The sequence below is a fragment of the Lycorma delicatula genome, chromosome 3 (assembly GCF_047948215.1).
Source record: "Lycorma delicatula isolate Av1 chromosome 3, ASM4794821v1, whole genome shotgun sequence".
NCBI classification, from domain to species: Eukaryota; Metazoa; Arthropoda; class Insecta; order Hemiptera; family Fulgoridae; genus Lycorma; species Lycorma delicatula.
This window is the reverse complement of record NC_134457.1, coordinates 146,468,370-146,494,750: the sequence shown is the minus strand read 5'-3', so window position 1 is coordinate 146,494,750 and position 26,381 is coordinate 146,468,370. Positions and strand designations below refer to the sequence as shown.

Here is a 26,381-nt window from a genome sequence, read left to right as displayed (position 1 = left end):
TCTGACCTGCATTAAGGAAAATAGTGGATATTTACAACACTTGTAAGACATTGCCGTTTGTCTGTAACTACATTTCACGAATCAAATCAAATTTATCATGTCATTTGTCCATAACTACATTCCACGAATCAATTCAAATGTGAGTAACTATGTATTATAGTTCATAGTGGAATTATAGTGTTTAGTATCATGATGTGCACGGTAATCCTATGAAAGATGTTTTCATATCATTTTTGTGGTCGTCAAAATACTTTTTTTAATTAAGTTCACCATTTATATGACGTGGAAAATTTATATCGGAACTATCAGAGGAACATTATATACAAAAATTTAAGAATAAAATAGTCGAAAACCATCTTGTAAAGAATAAGTTTTTATTAAAAAAAAGTACGAGAGAGCCTCGTCCATTAACTGAATTTTGTTAAAATTACTAAAAATAGAAATTTGTTAATTGTCACTTTTTAAACTTTTAAAGGGCAGTTGTCATTAACTTTGCCGTACATTAACACTTTTATTCATCCGTAGTTATTGATTTTATTTTCTGAAAATGATTTTATTATAATTGTGATTCGCATCAATGTTCTTTTTTTCTATTAATTTTTTCTTTTTATCAATTGAGTGCAATTGAATCGATATTGTATGTATTTCCCAGGTGTTTATTACAGTAACACATCAATCATTTTGAACTAGATTGGAACAAAGTGAATTCAGATAATTGAATTTTCCAGTTTATTGAACTAATAAAAATTAAAAAAAAAATCTATATCATTTACGTTAATTTCTCCCCCTCCTACCTTTGCTTTTAATAATAGAATATAATGAGATTTATCGAATATAATGTACAAACCCTAATGGACAAATGTAGGCAGTATCAAATATATCGTCTAGTAAAAAATTATAGACGGGTATGCATTCTGATTTTTATCCGTTAATACTTTTTACAAAGGCTATTAACATTTTTTAAATTATAAAATATTATTTCGCTCAACAGATAATAAAATTGTCTGGTTATTAATGATTAATTAATTATAAAAAAAATTCATTTAATCATCATTCTAATTTACGCCATATTTATAAATAAATTAAAATATTTTTTTTTTAAATAATGAAATATTTTAAATTGATGGCAATAAACAATTTAAACCAATTATTGGTTTACAACGGTCATAGAAAACCCTTAATTGTAATCGACCGTAATAATATTAAATTAATAATTAAAAAAAAAAAAAAAACTAATTTCTAGTTTATTTTAACCGGCTTCGCCTTATTGTTGCGTTCGTTACAGTCTATATACTGGTATATCTGATAAAAATATATTTTAAAATATTTTTTTATTTAAAGTTAAATTTTAAAATAACCGTTTGCAGCAAACGTGGATTGGTCGCTTAGCTCAAAAGTTAAAGTAATAATAAAAATAACTAATTCGGGAAACAGTTTTATTTATAAAAATTTTCATAAAATCTATTTGCTGTTGTAAATAATTCTTTATTAAAAAATTAATTTTAGTGCGGACATTTATTTAGAGTGAAGATTCTAATTGATATCTTTTATGATTATCTTAATTCCACTCAACCCATTGAACTACTTTTCCATCAACATAGATGCAAACTCCAATAATCTATACACAGCGTGCACGAAAAGTACGAAATCTATGTAGAAAAAAGACATTCATGGAAACCAGTATATGAAAAAAAATTACTAAAATTTAAGAATAAATACTAGATAATTTCATTACAGTAATTCTGTTGTAATAAATATTCGAAATGTCATTAATTTGCGCTATATAGGCATCAACATGGTTCTTTACATTAGCAATTGATACGGGGTATTTCGACTTCAATGTTCGATTGAGTCCATCAGATGTGTGAGGATTATTTCTGAACACTTTTTCTTTTTAAATAACTCACCAAAACCTCCGTAGAAAATAGATCGGGGGAATGACCTTTTTCTCAAAGAACTCGCGTAGCAGCAACGTTGTGTTAATCGCTGTGGGGCTATTGCACCGTCTTGCTGATACCAGCGTCTGTGTTCATCTTCTAGCGGAATTATAAACTTAGTTATAATCTTCTGGGAGCATTCAGATGATACTGTTTCAGTGAAAAATATTGGATCCATTATTCTCTTCCTAGAAATCATCTTCATTCACTAAAGGCTACGTTTTGTCGATTTAGCTACGTCACTCTCATCTCTGCTTCTCTCTTCAAGTCATTATATGAACCAAGGCCCATCTCTTCTTTAATATTATTGATGATGGTTGCTATCGGTCTACCTCTAGGCTTTTTACCCAAAACCTTGCCCTCAAATATATTCATGAAGAACTGGTCATGTATTACATTTCCTATCAATTTCGCTCTTCTTCTTCGTATATCATGTATCCGTGTATCCAAGTATCCGTGTTTCACACTCATAAGTTAGAACACTCCAGACATACGTTTTAGTGAACTGTTTCCTTATTTGCATACTCATATGATTATCAGTCATTATATTCTTTTTATCCTGGAAAGCTCGTTTTACCAGCGCTATTCTTGATGATGATGATGATGATGATGTAGGTTCTTGGAAAACGTGAGGGTTCTCTGCACTGTTAATATTAGTTGTTCTGGTTGTTTACATAGCCGCTTAGATGAAACCATGCCTCATCACTAAATAAAATTTTATTTGAGATTTGAATATTGCCGCGAACAAAACCCATAAACTATTTGTAATGAGCGATTATTATTCAGTGATTTCACATTTCTTGCGCGACTTGAATACGGTAAAGAGGTAATTTAATTTATTTGTGGCTTTGCAGTATGACATTCCAATCTGCCGAGATAGTCTTCTTATGGCTTTCTAGGTTATCGTTCAAAGGTTGCTGCAGTGACACGTTCTAAAGATTCGTCATCTAAAACTGTCGGCCGACCGGACAGCTTGAAATTGCCAATTACAATAGATTTCAACAACAAATGCATCTTGAGATTTATAGTTTTTCTGTGTTAACTAGTTATTAGTTTTGCGAAATTTTAAAGTAGAATTTATGTAGAACCGTTTGTAAAATTTTAATTTGGTTATTTTATATATTTATAATTTGTATAGAAAACTTTCGTAGTTTTGCACGTAGTTTACGAACCACCGGGGAATTTTAAGAAATTTATTAAAAATAATTACTTTTCTTTTTTGGTTGACATTTTAGTAGTAGTGGTTGAAATAAATCCAAAAGAATATAAAAAAAGTTAAGTTAAACTTCATATCTTATACTGTAAATACATTAAGTAAACTTTTTATAAATTTAAAAAGTTTAGGGACACGAGTAAAAAAGGAAAAATCAAAACATTCAGAAAAATTTATTTAATTAAAATTACATTTTTTTTCTTTTAACTTATATTTTTCATTTTGTTTGCCGATAAATCCATCTATTTTTCGTAGGAAGGAGCCCTTCCTGTGGCGACATTTTGTTTCATGCATATTTTATAGAAATGTTCTTTGAGGTGCACGAACTGGAATTCACTTAGATTCGGTTTCAGTTTTATCGTTCTTGTAGCCATTGCATTCCGGTTGTTATTGATGAAGATAATATCTGGAGTCACTGTAAATCAATGCGGTGATTCTATGGTACGGTTCTAATATTCTTTAATTTTTTGCTGGAATATTTTCGTGTGAATAAATAAATTTTTTACCTAGAATTTATTGACAAATTGCAAAACTCTGTATTGATGTATCTAATAACATTTATCGTGCACTCTAAGCACAGTTTACAATTATTTTTACTATTATATTTTTCGTTTTTACGTAAAAAACCGAAAATAAATCAACTTGCTTTCTCATAGAGCAATATTTTTATTATTATTTTTTTTTCATCGAAGGACTTAAGTTAGTGTATAATTTCATGTTAAACTTGTGAAAGAGATTCCATTAACCTAATATCATCAATATTAAAACGTTTTCGTTATTTCAATTTACAAGAAATAGATTTTTAGCCTTTTTATTGCTAAATGGGTAAACATAGAAACTCCTCGATTTCATTTCTTTTTTTCAACTCGCAAGTACTGTTAGACAAGGCTGCAGTTTGATACCGATACTTTTTAATTTGCATATTTTCTCGTAAACTGTAGAATGGAGAATAAATTAGTAATAATTGTTTTATAAATTCACTACTATTTGCTGCTGATTTGGCTTTTGCTACAGTCATGGCTTTTTTGTCGACGAACCTGTTCTATCTAAAATAGTCATAAACAGTCAGATTTTGGAGTAAGTTACACATTTTACTTCATTATGATTTGAAATTTAAATAATAAGATTTCTAGATTTCAGCAAGTTTGTGGAACGATTATAAGAAATTTAAAAAAATAAATCTCATATCGATACCACAATGAAGTTTTATAAAACAAACATCGCCTACGGGAGTTAAACTTGGATGATTTTTAAAATAAAATAAAAACATGTTCAGACAGCTGAAATGAGATTTTTAAAAGAGTGAAGGGAATGATTAGATAGGACAGATACAGAAATGACAGATTTAGGGAATTGTATCGAACTCCGGATGATTGCTTTCAATGAAACAGTTAAACAGCCTTATTTATCTCTAGAGAGTGGAACATATTAGTTTACCCAAACGCATTGAACTATATTCCAAGAGGAAAGCGAAAAATTGGAACACCGAAGTTACGATATGCGGAAAAGGTCAAACCCTAATCCTTGGCGGCTGATGATGATGATGAAGTGTTGTCTGGATACATAATGTTATTACTTGTCTAGTTACAACATCTTTTTAGCGAAGTTTTGAAGTTGTTACACTTTTTTTTGGTGGAAGTGAAATTTATTTCGATACTTCAAATATAGTCTTAATCTGTCCAAAATGATTGCTATGTCATCCATGATATTACGATGTTACGGTTAACATGCATTCATACACGGGTATACAAATCTACTTGCTGTAATATATCCAAGAAAGTTTCGGATAGCGGGAAATTATATGTAACTTTTTATTTATTTATCAAAATTGTTTAAATAAGTGTAATTTTTGGTGTAAGATAATAATTCATTGTTTTTATGTAAAAATTACGAAAAATCTGTAATGTATCCACTTCGTTAGTATATGTTTTATAATATACTGGGATATAAATGGAAATATTTGATAAGTTATTGTGGAATTCTATTAACCAGTATTGATTATAGGTAGGTTATTTTATGAGTTCTGAGAATTATTATTTTTGTAAATTTTACCGCTTTAAATTATAAAAAATTACAAAATTATAAATTCTGCAGAATTCTTGCATTTTCTTAGAATATTTTTATATTGTTTTTTTTTCTTGAATTGTTGTGGGACAGAATCAATATTTGTTTGATTTGACTGCATCTATTTGTACACAAAAATCCAATGTACGGTATTTCGCAGTCGGGTAATAATAAATTTTGACGTAAAAACGTAATCGTAAACAAATTGCTATATCTCAAAAAACATATATTTGATATAAAAGAGAAATGTGTGCATGATAGACTTGCAAATACAGCTCGTTTTATTGTATTCCATTTTACATTTGCCAAGAACGAGTTTGTGCTATGTATTAATATTTATGTTGCCACTAAATCAAAGTGTAAAAATATAGGTTATATTATACACAAATATACGAATCCGTAGCCTATATACTAGACAGATTATATATATATATATATATATATATATATATATATATGTAGTTTTTCCTTTAATTTTTTTAAACCTTTTTTTATCATAGTGACCAATAGAATTTAAAAATTAACAAATTTTTTAAGGCAACATGATCACACTTTATATTTATTTATTTTTCACAATTTTTTATGATGTGGACAATAAAAAAGTATTGAGTTTTAGTGATTACTATAGATTTCATTGTTTATTAGTTTCATTAAAAAAAATAATAATAAAAATTTGCCAATTATTCTACTAAACCTTCCCGGAAAATTTCGGAAAAATGTAAGAAATCTTTAATGTATTGTTATCATATGAATATCAGCGGTTCTCTAAAAAAAAGGGTACACTTTTAATTAACTAATGATTTAAAGATATTTATTAAAATGTTTATAGAATAAAATTACTAGGCCTTTTGTAATAATATTTCTCGAATTGAAAAAAAAAACCATCTATAAGTATATTGTTGCATTATTTTCTCTTTTAAGACTCAAACTGCAAATTTTTATGGCAGCAATATGTTAAACATCATCATCAACTCATATACGAGTATTTAACGAAAAACATGAAATCTGATGGAAGTTAAAAATGCCCACTAAAACCGTTATTTTTATCATCTTAAAGAAAAGTAAACTTGTAAGAATAACATTTTTATTTCACTTTAATTTTAAGTCTAGCCTCAGAGAAAATATGGTCTCCTGACTCTCCTTTTATCTTACCGTTCCTTTGAGACCCCGACTGGTACAGATACTCTGTATATAGAAACCTCTGTATATTAAAATAACCAGGCAAAATAAGAAAATTGTTGGTCGGTCAATCTCGAGTTATAATAAAAAAAATAAAAATTGGTAAATCTAATAAAAAAACTATAACGTATATCACTTCAATATGATTACTGGAAATGCAGTTAAAGTTGTTTTTATTTTTACTTTTTTTTATTATGGATTGTTTCATCAATCATCGAAATAACGTAAAATTTGTGAGGTAAAAGAAAAAGAAAAAGTAAAGTAGTACATGTTACCATTGAATTATTAATCTCGTGTATTTTATAGAATTCTTTTGTCGAAATTATAGCATTAGAAATCGCTTATACTAAAAAAAAGTAACGTAAAAACATTATTTTTCCAAACTTTTCTGAATATTTAAACAATATCTTTTTGTTGTTTTATTTTAACGAGTTTTAAGTAAAATAATTTAAAACAAGACATGCTTACATTTAGTATTCATTAAGTTTTTATGTATATACCTGGTAGTCACAAAATTATTACTTTATACTTCTTCATTGGTCTTTGTTTAGTCAGAACGTATTATTTGGTGTAAATATTCCCTAAAAAATCAAATATATTTCAGAAGTATTAGATTTTTAATACTTGTGAATAGTTTTAGAAATACTAATACTAATCCAGCAACTGATTACTATTGTGAAATACAATAGTATTTCAGTTGCTGGATTTCCTCACCGGTTGGGTTAGGCATACTTAATGAAGGTTCTAATTTTCAGTATCAGATATGAACCATTTTAGTGAAACTGTTGTTTACGATGTTTCTTTTCAATAGTGTTATCCTATGTTGAGTTTGTCATTGGTCCCCTTAGTTAATACATAACGTAAATTATGGGCGGAAGGTCTTTAAGAAAAGCTAAGCTTTTTCGTATATTTTATATTTTTTGAATATATATAATTTTGTTTAGAAAGTTTGGAACGGATATACCAGTTGGTTTCTACGATAGTGTACAGTTAACTTCACTGCTTAAATCCCTATTACTTTTCCACAACTATCTTCCACAGTAGTATTGGAAACTCTGTCTATGATTAATGTTAGACAAAAGTAGTTGAGGCACAGGCTTGGATTTTTGAGAGACTAATAATTTATATTGTAATGTATTAAGAAGAATTAGAATTCCTGACTTTATCCGGTAAATATGTCAAACCCAGGTTGTGTTTGGCGTTAGGATTTTTTTTTTTTGCTCTCAAGTAAGAAACAGAGTTCCTGGGCAATCACCCATCAGATAACGCAGATTTTAAGGATTCAACGACCCAAAGCGATCCTCATATCCTTACCAAGAATCCAATGGACGTGTAACAAAAATCCACATAAAATTACCGGGAGGAAATTGAAACTGAGGAAGCCTGAAACTACACAACCCAAAGGAACATGTCCTGCCTACCAAATTATTAATATCCATTTCATAATTCTTAGAGAATCGGATAGGATAGGAAGAATTAACAGTTCTTGACTTGAAGCAGCATAAGTATAGGTTAAGAAAAAAATAGGAAATTTTTCTTATAAATATGAATGAGCTTTCTGAGGCGAGGCTCAGCCTTCATTAAGCAAAACCCTTGCTAGAATTGTGTGGCGTATAGAAGTAACCGACTGAACTATGCAAATTGTTCACTTAGATATCTTCTATGGCATGATATATTGATTGTTTTCAGATAATGAATTTTCTTGAGGGTGAACGAAATTACTCTTAAGATTTATTATTACTAAACTATATATTAAATTTCTTTCTGTTGGCTGTACATAAATATAATCTTGATTATAAAAAAAGTTTTATTAGTTTTTCGAACAGTAAATTTATTTTTTATACAAACGAAAATTCCATTATAAAAACTTCATTATATGTGTTAGTTATTTAATCTTTTGCACAACTTTATCTTAATATCTTATTTCTTTAAATTTTATTTAGAAGATGTCGTTTAAAGTAGTTCAAAGAAGAAAAAACTAGATTTTCCTAAATGTTAAATTTTCATAAAATCTACGTTACTGAAGATTTAATACGATTTTTTAATCTTATACTTAGACCGTAAATGTAATTTGATGATTTATTTTTTTAAATAAAAATTATAAAATTATATCACACTAGTTATTAGTCATTTTTAATGGATTTTGATGGTGATAAAATTAATAAATTATTGTTAAGAAGTAAGTATAATAAAAAATAAATCCTTCTACAATCTTTTTAATTTACTTTCAGTTTTGTAATAGAGAATGAATTTTAAATAAAGCAAACTTGTGATCAAAATAAAACTGATCAAAATGAAACTACAAAAAAAGAAGTAAAATATATATATTAGTAATAGTAATTACAGTAAGAATTTCTTGAATTCAAATGTATCATAAAAAATACACCGGTACAATCTCATGTGAAAAAAAAAAAAAATATATATATATATATAGAGCATTGATGAATAAAAATTAAAAAAAAACTTTGGTAATATAATATCTGAAAACACGTATTGTTATTTAAAAAGTAACAAAAAGGAGAGAGATTGGTTTATGATTTGTTTATTTATTTATTTTTTGATGCGTTTTTTTATATATTTTTAGGTGACTGCTTCAACTAGATTTGAATAGAGTGTGAGTTTATATGAAAGCAAAAGATACATGGGGATTTGGAAATAGTAAGATGCGTTAGGTATTGGTATATATATATATATATGTATGCGGTAGTATGTGTGTTATATACGCGTAAAGAGAGGTGAGGTGGTATAGAGAAAGAGATATACTTAAACGGATAGAGAGTAGGAGGAGATGTTGACGGTATGGGAATTTGAGAAGAGAGTGAAATAGGGTTGGGTTTAAGGGTTTAGTTGAATTGTATTGATGGAGAAGAGAAAATGCCAGGAGGGTAAAGTAGAAAAAGCATATATACTATCGTGTGATGGTATGTGTAGGGTATCACAAAAAAAAACGAGATTGTCCCGTCGGAAGATGGTAACGATAGTAACTCTCTTCCGGATAAAAATTGGAAGAGCTTGCTGGTTTTTATTTGTATGTGTATAGTTGTGTGCGCGCGTGAATGTTTGTATGTGTTTTGTGGAGGAGGAGTATGAGAAGTTTTAGAGTCGGTCGGCGGGGTTAGAAGAAATGGCTGCACTCAAAACATTATCCAGGCGGGAGTAGACAGAAGTACTATAGTTGTAAGCTGTATAGCTGGGTATTCGGTAAAATTTGTAATAGCTCAAATGACACACTTACTTCTATTTTTGAGCCGGTTTTGTACCGTTCCGTTCTTTAGTAAAAAGAAATCGTAGTTTACTTTTGCTTATTCAATTTACAACAAATCTAAACACAGTATATATTCTTTTACTAAAGTTATTACGTTCCTTATTTTTTATTAAGAAATATGGTGTCTTCTTGTGGTTCTTTAATACGATTGTTTTTTACTAGCGATTGTATTCTTAGTATTTTGAAAGGATGAGTCTTTCACGTTAAAAGTTTACTTCGTTGTTCCTCTTCTTGTAATCTTTTTTTTCAAACATTACATTCAATAGCTCGGAACATAATGGTTCGCTACCCAACTTCTCTTAGGCGACCGATATTTACTGACTTATATATAACTTTTAACTAAAAAAAATCTCCCTTCTATTCTTACTATAACAAAATTAATTTAAGATAAAACCATATTTATTATTTCTTTTCAAGACAAGGGACGTCTATGAAAGTATTTGTGTAAACATTAGGGCAAAGATAAATACGTTATATTAATTGCACGAAGTAATCCGACTCGTTCATGTTTAATGACTACTTTTATCGAATACTTGTATTTTTTTAGATTTATGAATAACCAGGATGAATTTAGATTATCCATATTCGGTCATGTCTCACATATTGGCCGTTTGTTAGGCGAGGTAATTTGATCGTAGGTAACTAAACTTGAAACTTCATAATGTAATAACAGTTGTAAAACATCACTAGCACTTACCTGGAGTAAGTAGGTGCGAAGTGACAACCTGTTACTTTCTTTTTTGAGCAGATTTTACTAAACGTGTAGTAAATATCATTGTTCTCATGGAAAGTAAATCCGAGTAATTTATCTTGTTCTTGACAAATTCTTTACATTTTACAACCGTATGGAAGACTTGGACAAATTACTTAAAGAAAAAACTTTATATACCCTTTCGGTCAAGAAATAATACATGTACTACTAATCATTTCCTACGAGTAAATATGAAAACTTTATCATCCGTAGATGATAAAGTCTACCTGTCTTGAAGGATAAACTTCCCGAATAATAAACATGATATTTATTTATATTCAAAATTTGATGGATTTTATTCAGATATCATTCTATCGATCTTGTGCGTACTTCATCACTAACTTTTTTGAAAAACATGCCTTTGTGTAAATATATTTCCTGAGAAGGATAGAACTAAAGTTGAGGGCACATGTTTAAAAAAATTTCAGTCGAATCTTTGAGCAAATATTCCCTAATATTTGCAAGTTACAATTGAAATTAGTAAAAGCACCATTTTTCGATGGATTATCTATGTAATACGTATACTGAAAAAAAAAAAAACTATTAACAAAGTAGGACCGTGGATCGATTGGAATAGGTAATAATTAAGGAGGAAATCTAAAGGCGGGAAGAAAAATGTTAATCGTTTCTCTACTACATTTCTTAAAATGGTTTTTATAATTAAAACACAACAATGTGTAGCAAAATTACGTATTTTATTTATTTTATATGTAACTGGGAGCTTACAGTACCATTACAATTATTTTAACTATTGTAATTGTAAATATAACAAATTTAAACAATTAAGGCGCATAAATAAATTTTATCAGAACGAACGTATGTATTTATGCTTTAATTAATTAATGCTAACTTTTGATATTTATTAGTAGAATGAACTATTTCATCTGCTCCATTTATAACAATGTGTAATTTATTTATAAAGGTTAAGCCGTTATTAAAATTACTAATTGAAAATTGTTAATAATGTATAGTCTCTTCAGCTGAAATAATAATAACATTAAAATAATTGTATTAAAACATGTTTTAATTATCAGCTTCTTTTAATATCATTACTGTAAGATTTTAATTAATGAAAATTACATTTAACGTAACATCGTAATTAAAATTTCTTTAAAATAATTTAAGTTTAATTTTATATTTAATGTAAATGCAATTACATTTTATTTAAACGTAAAAAGGATTACTAAATTAACCATTAATGTAATTTATAGTAATTACATTCAAAATTCTATTAATTTCAAATGAAGGCATGTTAAATACGATGTAAAATTAATTATCCTTATTAACCTGACGTATTTAAGTATAAAACGATGATATCAGAATCTGAGTAAGAAAGGTTAAAATTTATAATTTAATTGAACCGTCCAGGTGATCGGAATAAGTCTAGATCATCCCCACTCTGTACATTGTTGGTACAGCAAGATAGCTGTACTGGCCTTACCACGTTTACTTCTTTGTAAGAATAAGCCTTTTCCGTTTATAACTCTTAATCTTTTATTTTGTAAGTAAACACTATTTAAAGCACTTTATCTATTTATTGTCTTATGGTATAAATTCCTTTTTCTTACAATTTTTATATAATTTTTAGTGTATCATTTTATAGAACTTGTAACACAATTTTCAGTAATAAACTGTTTGCAATTTTTTTAAATTTTATTTACCTGTTATAAGAAAAAACTAAATAAAACAGGTGAAGTAGTATAATGAGACGTTCCTCCGATGTTCTTTTAATAGATTAGCTTTAAATAGATGACAGTGAATGAAAATAAACAAGTCAAAAATACAAGTCTGTTTCAAAAATAACTAATACTGCAATGTAGACTAATAAGAATAGCGTTTTTAGAGGTTCCTAAATTCTTTTCAGAATAAATATAAGACCGGGTCATTCTATTATATTATTATAAAGTTTGTTTAAAAGTTATTATGAAACTATTAACTTTTAAATGAAATAATCGCATTGAATAATAAACACGTACTGTTTGTTTCTTTTAGCTAGGCGTATTTGCTTTTAAGTTACTAAACGGGTTATCTAAAAAGATTTTTTATTTTCATTTATTACTCTTTACAGCTTAAGTGGTTATATAGTAAGCGGACGTTATATTTTAGAAAACTTCTGTATTTTACAGAAAACGAATTATTTTTCGATATCATTTTCTCATAAAATCCAATATTTGCTGAACGATTTTTTAAATGGTTTTCATAAAACAGCTGATAGCTAATTTATTATATTCTTTTGATGGCTGTTTTTTTTTAATTCATCATTTATTTTTCTATTTTATTTCTTTTGCAGTTTTTTTTTTACTCATTCAATAATTTCAATGTATGTATATTTTTTATGCGATTTATTCATAAAGTACCTGTTATGATGAATTGTAAAATTTTACATTTATAAAAATCTAAAAATAATTCATTTCGAGGATGATAATTTTTTATTATTATTTTCCCGTCTTTCATTTTCTGTTTAGCCTCCGGAACCACCGTAAGATATTACTTCAGAGCATGAATGAGGATGATATTATGAATGTAAATGAAGAGTAGTCTTCTACATTCTCAGATCGACCGTTTCTGAGATGTGTGTTTAATTGAAACCCAACCACCAAAGAACACCGGTATCCACGATCTAGTATTCAAATCTATATAAAAGTGATTTGAACCTTAGAACTCTCCACTTCAAAATCAACTGATTTGCGATGAAGAGTTCGCCACTAGACCAACCCAGGGTTGGTCTAGATACTTTTCTGTTTAGATAGCTCTTTATATTTCTCTGTTTATGTAGCTCTACAGAGCTACAGCTCTAGAAGGAAAAACAATCAGTTCAATTTGGGCACGTGCGGTTTTCACTGCATCTTGACGTTTTGACTTTTAAGGAACCCAAAAAACCGGATGGAAATTTTCCGGATGTTATAGTTCGTATGTACGTGTGTTTTGTGTTAGCCACTAAATCACCACTTCTATATACGGGGCATTGATGCCATTAAATTTTTAAACTTAAAAGATCAAGGAGGTGAGGATGTAGAGCAAAGTTCACCCACAGTATCTCGAGATTTCTCATAATTAAGGTCATATTTTTCTTAGGCATATTTGTTAACAATTAAAAAATAACAATATCTGCAAAAAAATTTTGCATGATCGCACCCATACCAAGAAATGGTGTTGTAGACGTCTTCTACGTTGTGACGTCACAGATAAGCGGTATAATTTAATAAACGTATAATATTTAAATTTAAAAAAAGTAACTCGGTCTGGTTGGGCCTCGAACTCGATCGCCAAATTGACTTGGGACTTAGTACGTTAAGCCACGCGGCTACACCAGTCTGCTGACCGTACAAGTGAAATTTTTTCCGCGTAAGTTGTGAAATTACATTAATTTAGTTAGTGCCAGTCATCGCCGTTAATACCGCAAATTAATAAAATTAATTAATGCGTGAGCGCTTTAGTTAGAATCATTGAATTAAATAAACGAAAAGATAATATACATAAATAAAATGAGGTCATCCAGAGGTCTTGGGTTCAAATCCCGGTCAGTCATGGCATTTTCATACGATACATAAATTGTCATCGATCAAATCCTGTGAAGCAATACTTAATGGTGGTCCCGGAGTTAAAAAAAATCTGCAGTTTAATTATATTACTTCATTTTTATTTAAAAAAATGAAATATTTAAAAATTTACATTAAAAATATTGCATTTAAAAAATGTATTTTTCTTATTAATTAAAAAGGTAATCAATCAGCAGTTTTGATTATAAATATTCAATGTTATCATGCCTACTAAATATCGTTTGCATTATATATAAATGTTATTTTTTCAGTTCTGCTGTTTATGAACAGGAAGAGAGATAAATAAAAATTATTTTTGTTCAGGGAAATTAAACAGGGCAAAGTTAAAAAAAACAATGTTTTAAAAAATACAGGTTTAATTTAAATTGAAGTAACAATTAATTAAAAATTATTAGGTTAACTGCTAAAACAAAGTTTTTTATACGTAAACAACTATAAATATTATATTACCAGTTCTAATGCAAGTTTTATTGTAGGCTACTAATTTATGCTTTTTGTTTTGTTTGTCTTTTTAAACAAATTTTATATTTATAAAAATTAAATACATACGAATTATCTTGTTATTAAAATCACTATATTAATTCGTAATGATATACTTAAAAAACCTTTAATGACCCAGGTTTTTTATGTATTATTCCCAAGCTTATATGTGGGAATATATTATGGAAATTTTGTAATGCATCTAAATGCCAAACCTAACTGTGGGATCTTTAAGATGAAAAGCTGAGACACTTTTTTTTATTTAATGTAAATGTAAATGTTAATTTTTTTTATAGGTCTGAGTTTATGCATTCATGTCTCTTGAACATATCATTACGTAAATATTATATTATTAAAAAGCTTTGCTTTACCCTACAAGTCTCATATTCCGAAGTAGATTCATTCCCACCAGATTAAACTAACGATGAACCGATTTCCATCTCAGCATCGACTTATAATTACCTGCTTGACCTTTATCTCAGATCCAGAAACATTGAGAAGGTAAGATTTGGATGGGGAAAAATGTTTGTGAAGATCTACTCGTGCCAGAAGTTTAGTATAGGACATGCTAAATTCACCCAGAGTATATATTTAAGGCAATTATTCAAACAGAAGACACTCATTTGTTTAAAAATCTTTTAAAGATTCGGGCATCTCTATTTAAGAGAAGAATATTACATTCAGTGATTTTTCATTAACCAGCATTAATATGTATGTAATTATTAATATGTAAAGAATAATTCTAGAGCAGGTCAATCTTCACTTAAAATTGTGTAACGTTTTGAATTATCTATCTAAACTATAAACCCCCTTCAGGCCAAAAAATGACCGCTTTAGGGTGTATCTAGTATGTAAGGTATACGTTGACTGCCGTATTCTTTGAAAACGCAAAAGGATTTCACTTTTTTCAAATTCTCTGACATTACTAGTTTTAGTAATATAACATTACCTCGTCCACTGATAGAAAATAATTAAATTTTACTTTAGTTATTAAAGAAAATAAGTATAAACACTTGGCTGTGATTTCAAGAAGTAAATTTATTTAACATACGCCAAAAAAATATTTTTTTAAATTAATTTATTTATTATGTATTAAGAAAGATTTAGTATTATTTACAATAAATAAAACTGGTGTTTGATTTGAGATTGTACTGTAGTAAATATGTTGAGTTTAAAAAATAAGCACAGAAACAGAAAGAGAATAGCATTAAATCAGTTAACTAGATTGATTATCCCGAAAAAAGTTAAACGACTTAATAAGAATATTTCTTATTAATAGTTTTCTTTTTTACTTTCTGTGATTCTCAACTAATCACGTAATATTTAATCTTTTACAGGTCCAAGTGGTATTCAAGAATGTTCGTTACGTCAATTTAAATGCGAAAATGAAAAATGCGTACAGTTGACGTGGATGTGCGATGGCGATGATGACTGTGGAGATAATACTGATGAAACTGCTAAAGAATGCACTGGTAATATATTAATATCAAATTTTTAACGTTGCTTATATATTTTAATTACCGTAAATTTAATTACCGTATATATATATATATATATATATATATATATATATATATGCACGCGTACATAGAGTGATGATAAATTATTCAGCGCATGTTAGATGTTAATAAAAACAATAACAAAATAATATACTTAACTTCTTTAATTACATCTTCCAATTTTCTTTTTAGTTCAATGATAAAATAAGCCTTCATTACGTACATATTGTCTTTGAAAAATCCCCAAAAAAAGAAATCGACTGGCCATCACGTCAGGAATTGGATTATCACGGTCAATAAAACATTTAGAAAATGTTTCATATAGGTAGTCCCTAATGCTTAAACTCCAGTGTGGTGGTGCGCTATATTGTTGGAAGTAAATTTTGGATTGCAGATGTCCAATTTGTTGTACTGTAAACGCCTGTATCATGTGTAAATAACTAGCGCTAGTAACAGCTGGCTTGGCGAAGAATTGTTCGATCACTTCATAAACAGTAAACGTATACCAAACGTTAATTTTCGTGCTATCACGTTGTGATTGTCAAACTTCATGAGGGTTCTTTGCTACTCCAAATTCGACAATGTTTCTGTTCACGTTAACTCTTTTTATGACGGTTAACTGATCGATTTATCCGGGCTTCTCTGAAAAGTTTCTGTTACTCGATCCACAACTTGCTCGGAGACGGGAGGTCCGCCAGAATCTTTTTTGTGTTTTTTGTGTTAAGGAAATCCTTTTTCCTTAAACTGTTGACACCAATGTTTAATGGAGTCTTTGTTAGGAGGATCATGGTCGTACTCTAAACGAAAACGTTTACGAACAGTAATTACAAATCCGCTTTCATAAAATCATAGTTCGCGCATCGCTTTCTCCTGTACGGTAGCCACTGGTCAACTAACTATCCCCCTATCGTTAGATCTCACTGGCGTGTTCATTCAAGGTAATGAGTAACTAGTACCTAACACTCTAGTACTAATTTTTGAAAAAAAATAACGCACATTGCTTTGTTCATTTTGAATGAACCCCTAAAATGCGCTGAGTAATTTATGTTATATACCAAATATATGTTTTATATATATATATATATAAACAAACAACAAAAGGTCACAGAACATATTTAATTATTTTGCACCTATGGCTACTTATTTAGTATAAGCCCGAATTCTATTTTCTTTTAAATTAAGCAATATTTTTTACAAAACTTCTGTTTAAATTTATTCAAGGTAATAGAACGTTGCTATTCTATTGAAATTTGAAAAAATGTAATATTTTTCTTTGTTAGAATATTGTGATATTATTATCACTGTTCAACAATTTACATTTATTACTCTTTGAATGCAATAAAGTAAGTTAGGCGCCCTGACATACTGTTTGGAATTTATTTTAGACTAGAACTCTCAAGGAGCTCGTAACTACGATTTAACAATTCATGTTATTGAGATTTATATTAAATTCCAAATGGCATGATTGTGCGCGTACGCCCCACTTATTTTGATAAATCTAGAGAAACGTGTTATTTTTAAATATATACATATTTTTTGTATTATATTTTTAACTATTTATAGAAGACTGAATATATTAAATTTTGGATCATAAATTTTTTTTAAAGTAATTTAAAAATTTGTTAATCTAGAGGTCATCTAATATTCTGAGGTAATCTCGCGTACGGTCTATTATCTGAAGATTTTGACCAAAAATACATTTACTTAGTGAATATAAAGTTTGAATTCTACCATTTGAATAAGCCCTTTTAAATGTGTGATTTAAGAAATCTCCAAAATTTCCCAATTTGTTTATTTGATGATTTTTTTTTTTGGGAATGTATACCAAAAATTTGAGTAATTTGAGACAAAATAAATTTATATTTATATATTTGCTTGCTTAATTAATAGTTGTCGTTATCATATGTTTTTCTTTCTTTCTATGTTTGTGTTTGTGCAAACATACGATACTAAGTACCAAAACCAGTGCAAACATACAATACTAAGTACCAAAACCAAACTGCTGTAGATGGCCTGAAAGGAGTCTCGCAATCTAAACTAATGTGTCCGTTTCTTTTGGGTACTATACGATTTAATATATACGGCGTCTTTATCCATAAAGGCGAAATGCACAAAAATATCGAGCATTAAATCGATTATAGTAATCAGATTAATTTAATTGCGGCATCGAATGATGTGAACTTTGTAGTCGCATTTCTAATGAGATATAGTATATTTTTGAAAAGGGCATCAATGTTTTACTCCTTCTGCAAGTTTTCACATTAGGTATTTGTTACTTCGTTTCGAAAATTTTCATGTTTTTTTCGGTTAAAATTATGCCGGAGTATTTTTGCTTGTTGACACACACACACACACACACACACACACACACACACACAGAGAGAGAGAGAGAGAGAGAGAGTGAGAGAGAGAGAGAGAGAGAGAGAGTAATTCCAAATTGCACTGCAATCTCTCGGGGGATGATTCTGTTAGCCAAAAATGAGAAAAAAAGTTCAAAATATAGTTCAGAAAACAGTTCGTTAGCGAGTTTCGGCTTAAGAAACATTTAGCTCTGCTTCCTGCTCCCTCTGTGATTTTAAGCCGACTTGTTTGGTATAAAATAATTTTGTTAATTTACCAATAAACAAATAAAAATTTCTATTTAACTTTGTAGAGAATTTAATTCTAAGAAAATTGAAGTAAATAAAGTGTATTAAAATTAAACACAAACTTGAGAAGTTCAACTTTAATAAAAATAAAAACACACAAATTAGATTGGAAAAGTTATAGATAATCTTAAACGGTACAATTTACATCAATGTTTGAACAACATAATGTACGAAAAAAGAAAAACAAGTAGAAAGTTTATCAACAACAGAAAAAAAAAAAGAATAAAAAATATTAAAAAATTAAAATCACATCCTTTTTGTTTTTTTGTTCTTTTTTTCTAAAAATTATTAAATATCAAAATGGTTACTCCATAAAACTAAACATTTCTTTAAAGCAGTTGCTCAATGTGACCGCCAAAAAAAAAATATATATATAAAAAAAGGAAAAAAAACTTTAATGCAACTCGCCGAACCCATGCTAACCAAGTATGTCTAATAGCACCATTATTATTTCTAATAGTAGCTCCAGCTTCTATTATACGGTCCCAATTCTACTTGTGTGCCAATACAGGCGGAATAAATATATTACTTCATCCAACTACCAAAGAAAAAGTCCGCTAGTGTATAATGGGGAGATTGAGGTGGCCATTTGACTGGTCCATTTCGACAAATCCATTGCTTACTAACAGTGTTATATAAATGATTCATCACATCATGGGGATTTAAGCATACCTGTTTTTTGAACTCGCCTCCTACATCACTCCCACCCACTCATTGCGGACGCGCCCATCAGATAATATTTTGTCCGGCAGGAAGGGCGGCAGTGCCAACGTGACCACCTGTGTGGAGCCGTAAGCTGCATTGATAAGATGTCAATAGGACCGACTCACCTATTGTTTTGCGAAGCTCTCGAATAAACTCGTCCCAAGACGTGAGGGTGTCCATCACCAGGACGTGGACCCTCCTACCACCTCTAGCATCTAGGGCCGTGGTAGCACCCTCCACCTTTTCAGCGATTTCTTTGCTCAGTTGATCAGCCGCACCACAATCCGTCCGAACCCGGAGGTGAAGATACTCCCCTTGGCCCTGCTGGACAGAGAGAACTCCAGTTTCCATCACTGAAACCTTCCCCTTCACCAACGGAGAAGATCGACGAAGGTCTGCCTCTCCCTAAACCACAACTGTGGTATCGGCGGACCCGCGGGTTGCTTCTAGCCTGCAGGTTTCGGTGGTGGTAACGCCTGTATCAAATGGAAGAGAAGTTGCTTCCCCGTCCTTCTGCTCACTTATTCGCATCACGGCTATGAACGGGAGAGGGGTGTGACGACCGGAATCGACACAAGGTTTTTCCCTACAGAGGTTGGGATGCCCGCATATTCAACAGAGCGTCGCAAAATTTTCCCGATCCGCCCTTGCGGACCACAAAAGCACACTTGTCGATCCTGTCCATCGTCCAACACTCTCGGGATGGACCTGCAGATAGCAGAGGCCACATCACGGTCACCCGTTGATGAGGTAACGACCAGAGCGTAATCGGTCTGACTGAGCGCAATCATGCTGCTGCTATCTTTCTCGGTTCCGAGTAGTGACTGCAAAAGGAGAATCTGGCCATGTTTCAGTTTACCAGATGCTGCCAAGTCCCTAAGCCACGGAGGTTTCCGGTGTACCGTCTTATGCTGAGAATGTTCAATTCCAGCCGCCCTGTCAACAACCCAGGTGAATTCAACTCCCTCGTCCTATCTGTCAGTACCCTCCACAAGAGTGGAGGACTGAAAGATGTCTTCGGGTCAGCCCCTAAGGACCAGCCGCTCAAGGTGAACATCAGCGATTCCATCTTCGACCGCCCGCCGTAACTCCTCCAGCGACCAAGTCGTGGCTCGTCCCAATCCCCGTCCGAAGACTGAGATGCTACGTCAGAGACAACATAGTAGTTCTGGGTAGCCTTGTCTTCCGTACTTGGGCAAACCGGTTTTCGTCCCTGAGATCCATCTTATAATCGCTCCAAAACTTCTTCAAAAGACTGCAACATACGAATTCTTCTGTCCGTATCCTCGGAGCACCCGTTAATTTCAAGTTTAGTATTCGAGTGCTGTCGATCCAACAAATGCAGCTGCTTCACACTACGAAAGAAAAGCTTCATGTTGTGTACAATACACCTCTCTGTTTCATAAAAGTCTGTTCCATATCTTCCATACACCGCTGTTATGCAGGTTCTTATTCCTCCATACCGGAAACGTCCGCTAACGACTCGGATCTCTCCAAGTCGGAGGCTTCCTCAGCCGAATATAAGGAACTCCAACCGGCCTTGGACTTCTTCCCCTCACAGGCCGGAGGAGAACCACGTAGTCGACGCTTCCCTGCATTTAGTCTACTTCTGTCCATCATCCTGGTCGCCACCCGACCCTGCCAGGAGAGAAGGGAAATGTACTTCAGAGTTCCTGCCGGACGGTACAGACGAGCCGACAACCTTCTTCTGGTGTCGAGCCAAAGTCTTTCCTGCCTTCTTCACCTTTCTTCTGGAAATTAAGCGATTTCCACGTCGAATCTCTTTTATAACCATCTCTCCAATGCTGGCACCACCTCTACTATTGGACATAACTTCCAATATGGTGTGACCTTCGATGTTCCCTGTTTGCTGGATCTCCGACTCGCAACTGGAGAAAAACCCTCCTTATCGACGTTACCTTGTCCACAGATCCACCTGAATCAGACATATATGAGTCACAAGTTAATATAAAGAAAAAACAAAATAAATAATTATACCAAACACAGCACCCGAAAAAATCCAGCCACGATAATTATTCTAAGTGCGAATGTAAACAACAACCCTGACGGAGGGAAAAAATTATTTAAAATTTCCGTTCTCCGAACAGCTGATATAAAAAATAATTTAAATAAAATTATTTTTATGTAAGTCGACTTAAACTCTATAAGCCGAATGCAAACAGAGATCTAAACGAAATAAACAGCTGGTTTCCAGTCAATAAGCCTTGACAACCGTAGGCTGAGGAAAGGTTTTATAAATATAAAACACCAACAACAGTTTAAAACAAACAACAAACAACGAATTAACAACGAATATGTTAATTAATGTTATGGAACTAAGTAAGACACTACAAGTGCAAAAAATACGCAAAACTACGAACAGGAAACACAACAAACAATAAACGAACTCAAATGAACTCTAAAAACACAACAAAAATATAACAAAACGACGGAAAAACGCAAGAAAATAACACCTAATAACAAATACGAAAACCATAAACAGAAAAACAACGAAAACGAGTAATAATTCGCGGTGCGAAAATTCAGTCATCTGTTACATCGAGAGTTTTAACGAGTCCCAGTCCATTTTTATTTACTTCATCATAAATTAACATGTCCGTCAACTCTCCAAACTAAAGCAAATTTCTGGTATCGCCCATTGCGAATGACTGACCGAATAGCGAAAACACCGGTAAAATGAATATTCAAATGCTAGACACTAAACTTAATTGTTGATTAGCTACTACTGCCTACTTATGAAAAAACGTAATTTAATATGTTTTAGATGGATATCTTTTACATTTTTTTAATGTTTTAAATTTTGATGTAAATTTTTCAGTTTTAAATCACAGTTCTGACCCAGTTTGTGTGTTTTATTAAATTTGATCTCAAATATGTGTTTATTTTTATTACTTTACTTACATAAATTTTCTCAGAATGAATTTTCTGCAAAGTTAACTAGAAATTTTTATTTGTGTATTAGTAGATTAACTAAGTTATTTTATTCCAAATCTAAAAAAAGTGTATTTTCCGACAAAACGTTTTCATGTTTTACACCGTTTTTCTTAAAATCTAAGTGAAACAGAGGTCTGGGACCACTTTTATTCAGTTTTATAGATCATAAAAGATAAAGAAGCACCGAATTCATGCTTCGATTTGTATCCCAAGACCCGTCTTCTGAATTATGTTTTTATGTACTGTATTCTTATTTTTCTCTTATTTCAATTTAGAATCATTCTATATTTACTTGCGTGTGTGTGTGTGTATTTAAAAAAAAAATTTTTTTTAATAGAAGACTCTTCAATTAATATCAACGAGTCGCAATAGGGCCTGCTGGTTCTTAGAAAGTACTGACGTCAACTATAAAAAAAAAACTATCAGAGAGCAGTAACATTACATGTATTAATATTTTAATGCTTTTAAATATAAGTTACGCTTCTGCTATCAGTTGATGTTATTACTCGTAATTTAAAAGTAATATCATCGTCAGCAGTAGTATTTGTAATTTTTACCTGTGAAATTAAACTTTTTCGTATTAGTATGTTACAGATTTTCAATTTAAGATTTCTCTTTTGTAATAAAACAAATTTTAATCTAAATTTACGAAAAAACTACGCACATGCACTCTATTTCTTCGCGTGCGCACTCATACACTCACACACACAGAAATTTATGATTAATATTTAACATGGAATTATAATTATAATTTTAATATATTTTTTAAATGCAGAAATTTAAATTACATTAATTTGTGCAGTCTATAACAAATTTACAATAATTCGGAATACTGATATTCAAATAATTGATTTTATTGTGTTGAATTAAGAAAGGACGTTGATTATGAACATAATTTAGGCTTATTAAGAAATTTAAACTGAAGAAATGTAAGATTTAGATTTATTTAAAATTAAAATAGATGAATTGAATGAACGAATGGATCATTAAATTAAATTTATTAAGAATTTTTAATGACTCGTAGGATGTGTAATGAAGGAGAATATACTAAATTCTACTTGATTTTTAGGCGCTGAAATATTTTAGATCAACGGGAAAAAAAAATTTAATGATAAATGGATGAATGAATTCATGATTTCGGTAATGCTTATAAATAGGTTGTTGCTGATAATAAATGTTGATTACATTGATATTTTCTTTACCGTAACGTTCTGGAATCGAAAAATCAACAGGCCTGCTGAACTGCATTTATTCCATTCTAATGAACAAACTAATTTTCAAAATTTATTTTTTCGTTCGTTGTGTTTAATTAAAAAGACTTTTTTCAAATTAAACTACATTGCCATAAAAGAGATATTTTATAACGACCAATATTTTGTGAATATATATATATATATATATATATATATATATATATATATATATAAATATATATATGTATATATCGTGCGTTTAATGTTATAGTAAAAATTAGTATGAAACAGAAAACAAACCCGCTAAAAAAAAGGAAAAGAAAATTATCTTTCCCGGCTAGAAATTTAGTGTGCTCTATAAATGTAATAGGTTTACTAAAAGTTAAAGGAAAACAAAGTTTATAATTGAGAAATTTTATTACTTTTGTTCTTTTCAGAGGCAGTTTAACTGCTTTTTCCAGTAATATTTTTACGCAGCTACTAAGATACAATAAATTGTTTTTCTTCTTTTTTATTTTGTTAAATAAATTTAAAATGAAGTGAACAAACTGTAAAGCGTATAAATTTATGTTTCCGTTACCAGCAGCTTTACTTTGTAATTTACTGTAAAACGTTTAAGCATGTGTTATAACGTGTATATGTGTGTGTGTGAATGTGGTATGTATGTATAAAATTATCCTAATGTGTACATTGCAGTGTTATTGTGAACAATAACCCACCGGGTTAGTCTAGCGGTGAACGCATCTTCCAAATCAGCTGGTTTGGAAGTCGAGAGTTCCAGCGTTCAAGTCCTAGTAAAAACAGTTATTTTTACACAGATTAGAATACTAGATCGTAGATACCGGTGTTCTTTGGTGGTTGGGTTTTAATTAACCACAGATCTCAGGAATGGTCGACCTGAGACTGTACAAAACTACACTTCATTTGCACTCATCCTCATTCATCAATTTACATTTCATCCTCAATCATCCTCGAAGTAATATCTGAACGGTAATTCCCGGAGGCTAAAGTGGAAAAATAAAAAAACTAGTGAACAATAAAGCAACCTCCTGTGGCCCAATGAGATGAAAATTGTATATATGAAGTGTATTATTATATGGAACTTAGGCCTACCATTCCTGAAACGTTTGGCTAGTTGAAACCCAACCACCAAAATACGCCGGTATCCACTCTCTAGTATTCAAATCCGTATAAAAGCAACTAACCTTCACCAAAAAAAGCAATTTCCTTTCTTTTTCGTCGCAACCTTTTTTAAAAATTTTGTAATTATTTAAAATATCTTAAACAGAGTTAAGCGTTAAAGAAGTAGAATGCAGGATTTAAGAATTTAGTTTATCTACTCGATTTCACATGTGGTGAGCTACAAATTTTGTGTTTTATATATATATATTTTAATTTTATAATTTATTTTACCGACTTAGATTTTTATTCTCAAAGAGCCGTTCAATACTTCATAAGTTGCATAGAATCAAATGAGAACTGACAATTTAAATTTGTAGGTTAAGTTGACTGTAATTGAATGCACGTGTATTCATCATTAAAATTCATGAAAAATCATGTAAAATACTCACTTCAATACTGCACCTTATAAATTTGCACAATGTATATTTTGTAATTACACTTTAAAACGTTATTTCAATAAATAATAATATAATATTCTCAATAAGCGCGCAATTCTAGCAGACTCGGCAATGCTTCGCTATTCCTAGATTTGAGTATACATATAGGTTAAATGAACACAATTGGAAGTTTCATAAAAGCTTAAAAAACTGAACATTAGGAACAACATTTAATCTTTTACTTTATAAAAGCCAAAATGTAAATAAATCCAAATGGCAAAACAACAGCACTACCTATCGGATTTAATTCACACCACTCTCTAATCACAGTATTCGGTAGAAAGTAATTTTTTAACGAAAAGTTTTTAAAACAACTTTCTATCGGCTCAAATTGTGAATCTAAACCATTCTCGAATCCCCTTGAACACACACACAAAATTTCATCAAAATCGGTCCAGCCGTTTAGGAGGAGTTCAGTGACATACACACGCACACAAGAACTATATATATATATATATATATATATATATATATATATATATATATATATATATATAAAGATATATTTTATCTGTAGTAAATTATTCTTTTCGTAAAACTACTTCTTACATACAATTATTCATTGTATAACAAATTTTATATAAGGATAAAAAAGTTAATTAATGAGGTATTGTTAGGAACTATTATGCATTGTATTTTATATTAAAATTAAAAAACCTTTTAGGTTACCAAAATTCAGTCATACTTTTTTTCTAATTTAAAAATACATAGATATAAAAATATTCTGTATTATTATTATTAATTACTTGTAAAGTTACTAATGAAACATTTTTCGATAGTTCGAATTACAACGGGTAATATACCGAATTTCCGAGAATTATCTGAACAGCTTTGATGTCTTATTAGAAAAAAAGTAATAATTTTGTTACTGAATGGTTGGGATCTTTAAAAGGTAACTCATAAAGGTTTCCTTGGCAAATACTAGGTAGCGCTGTGATTGCACACGTAACTGCTTACATCAGTCGCCGTGAATCCACAGATGAAAACGCAATGCGGAAAGTGGTTCATGAAAACAAAATCAAACACACAAGTTCGACGCAATTTTAAATCATGGTATAACTTAGAGCCACTCTCTAGAACAAGTATTCGTTTACGGTATAATAAATTTAAATAATCTGGCATTGTTGAATATAAGAAAGGTGCAGTCAGGCCTGGAGATCATTCGTCAGTCTTTTGTTCGCAGCCCTGGGAAGTCGACTCTGAGAGTGAACGCGCAAGTTAAATCTTCCACGATGTACCGTTCATAATCTTTTCAAGAAATTATTAAAGTTGCGCTTTTGTAAATTACAAATATTGCAGCACATTACACCACA

General features: G+C 30.4%; 1 protein-coding gene across 5 annotated transcripts in view; it reads left to right on the top strand.

Moving 5' to 3' along the window:
- LOC142322087 (low-density lipoprotein receptor-like) overlaps positions 1–26,381 on the top strand; it is an 871,174-nt gene that overhangs the window by 383,356 nt on the left and 461,437 nt on the right. For all 5 annotated transcript variants that reach the window (XM_075360751.1, XM_075360744.1, XM_075360746.1 and 2 more), the window contains one exon: positions 15,787–15,921. In XM_075360751.1, coding sequence (XP_075216866.1) covers positions 15,787–15,921 — 135 coding nt within the window. The remainder of the gene's footprint in view (positions 1–15,786; positions 15,922–26,381) is intronic.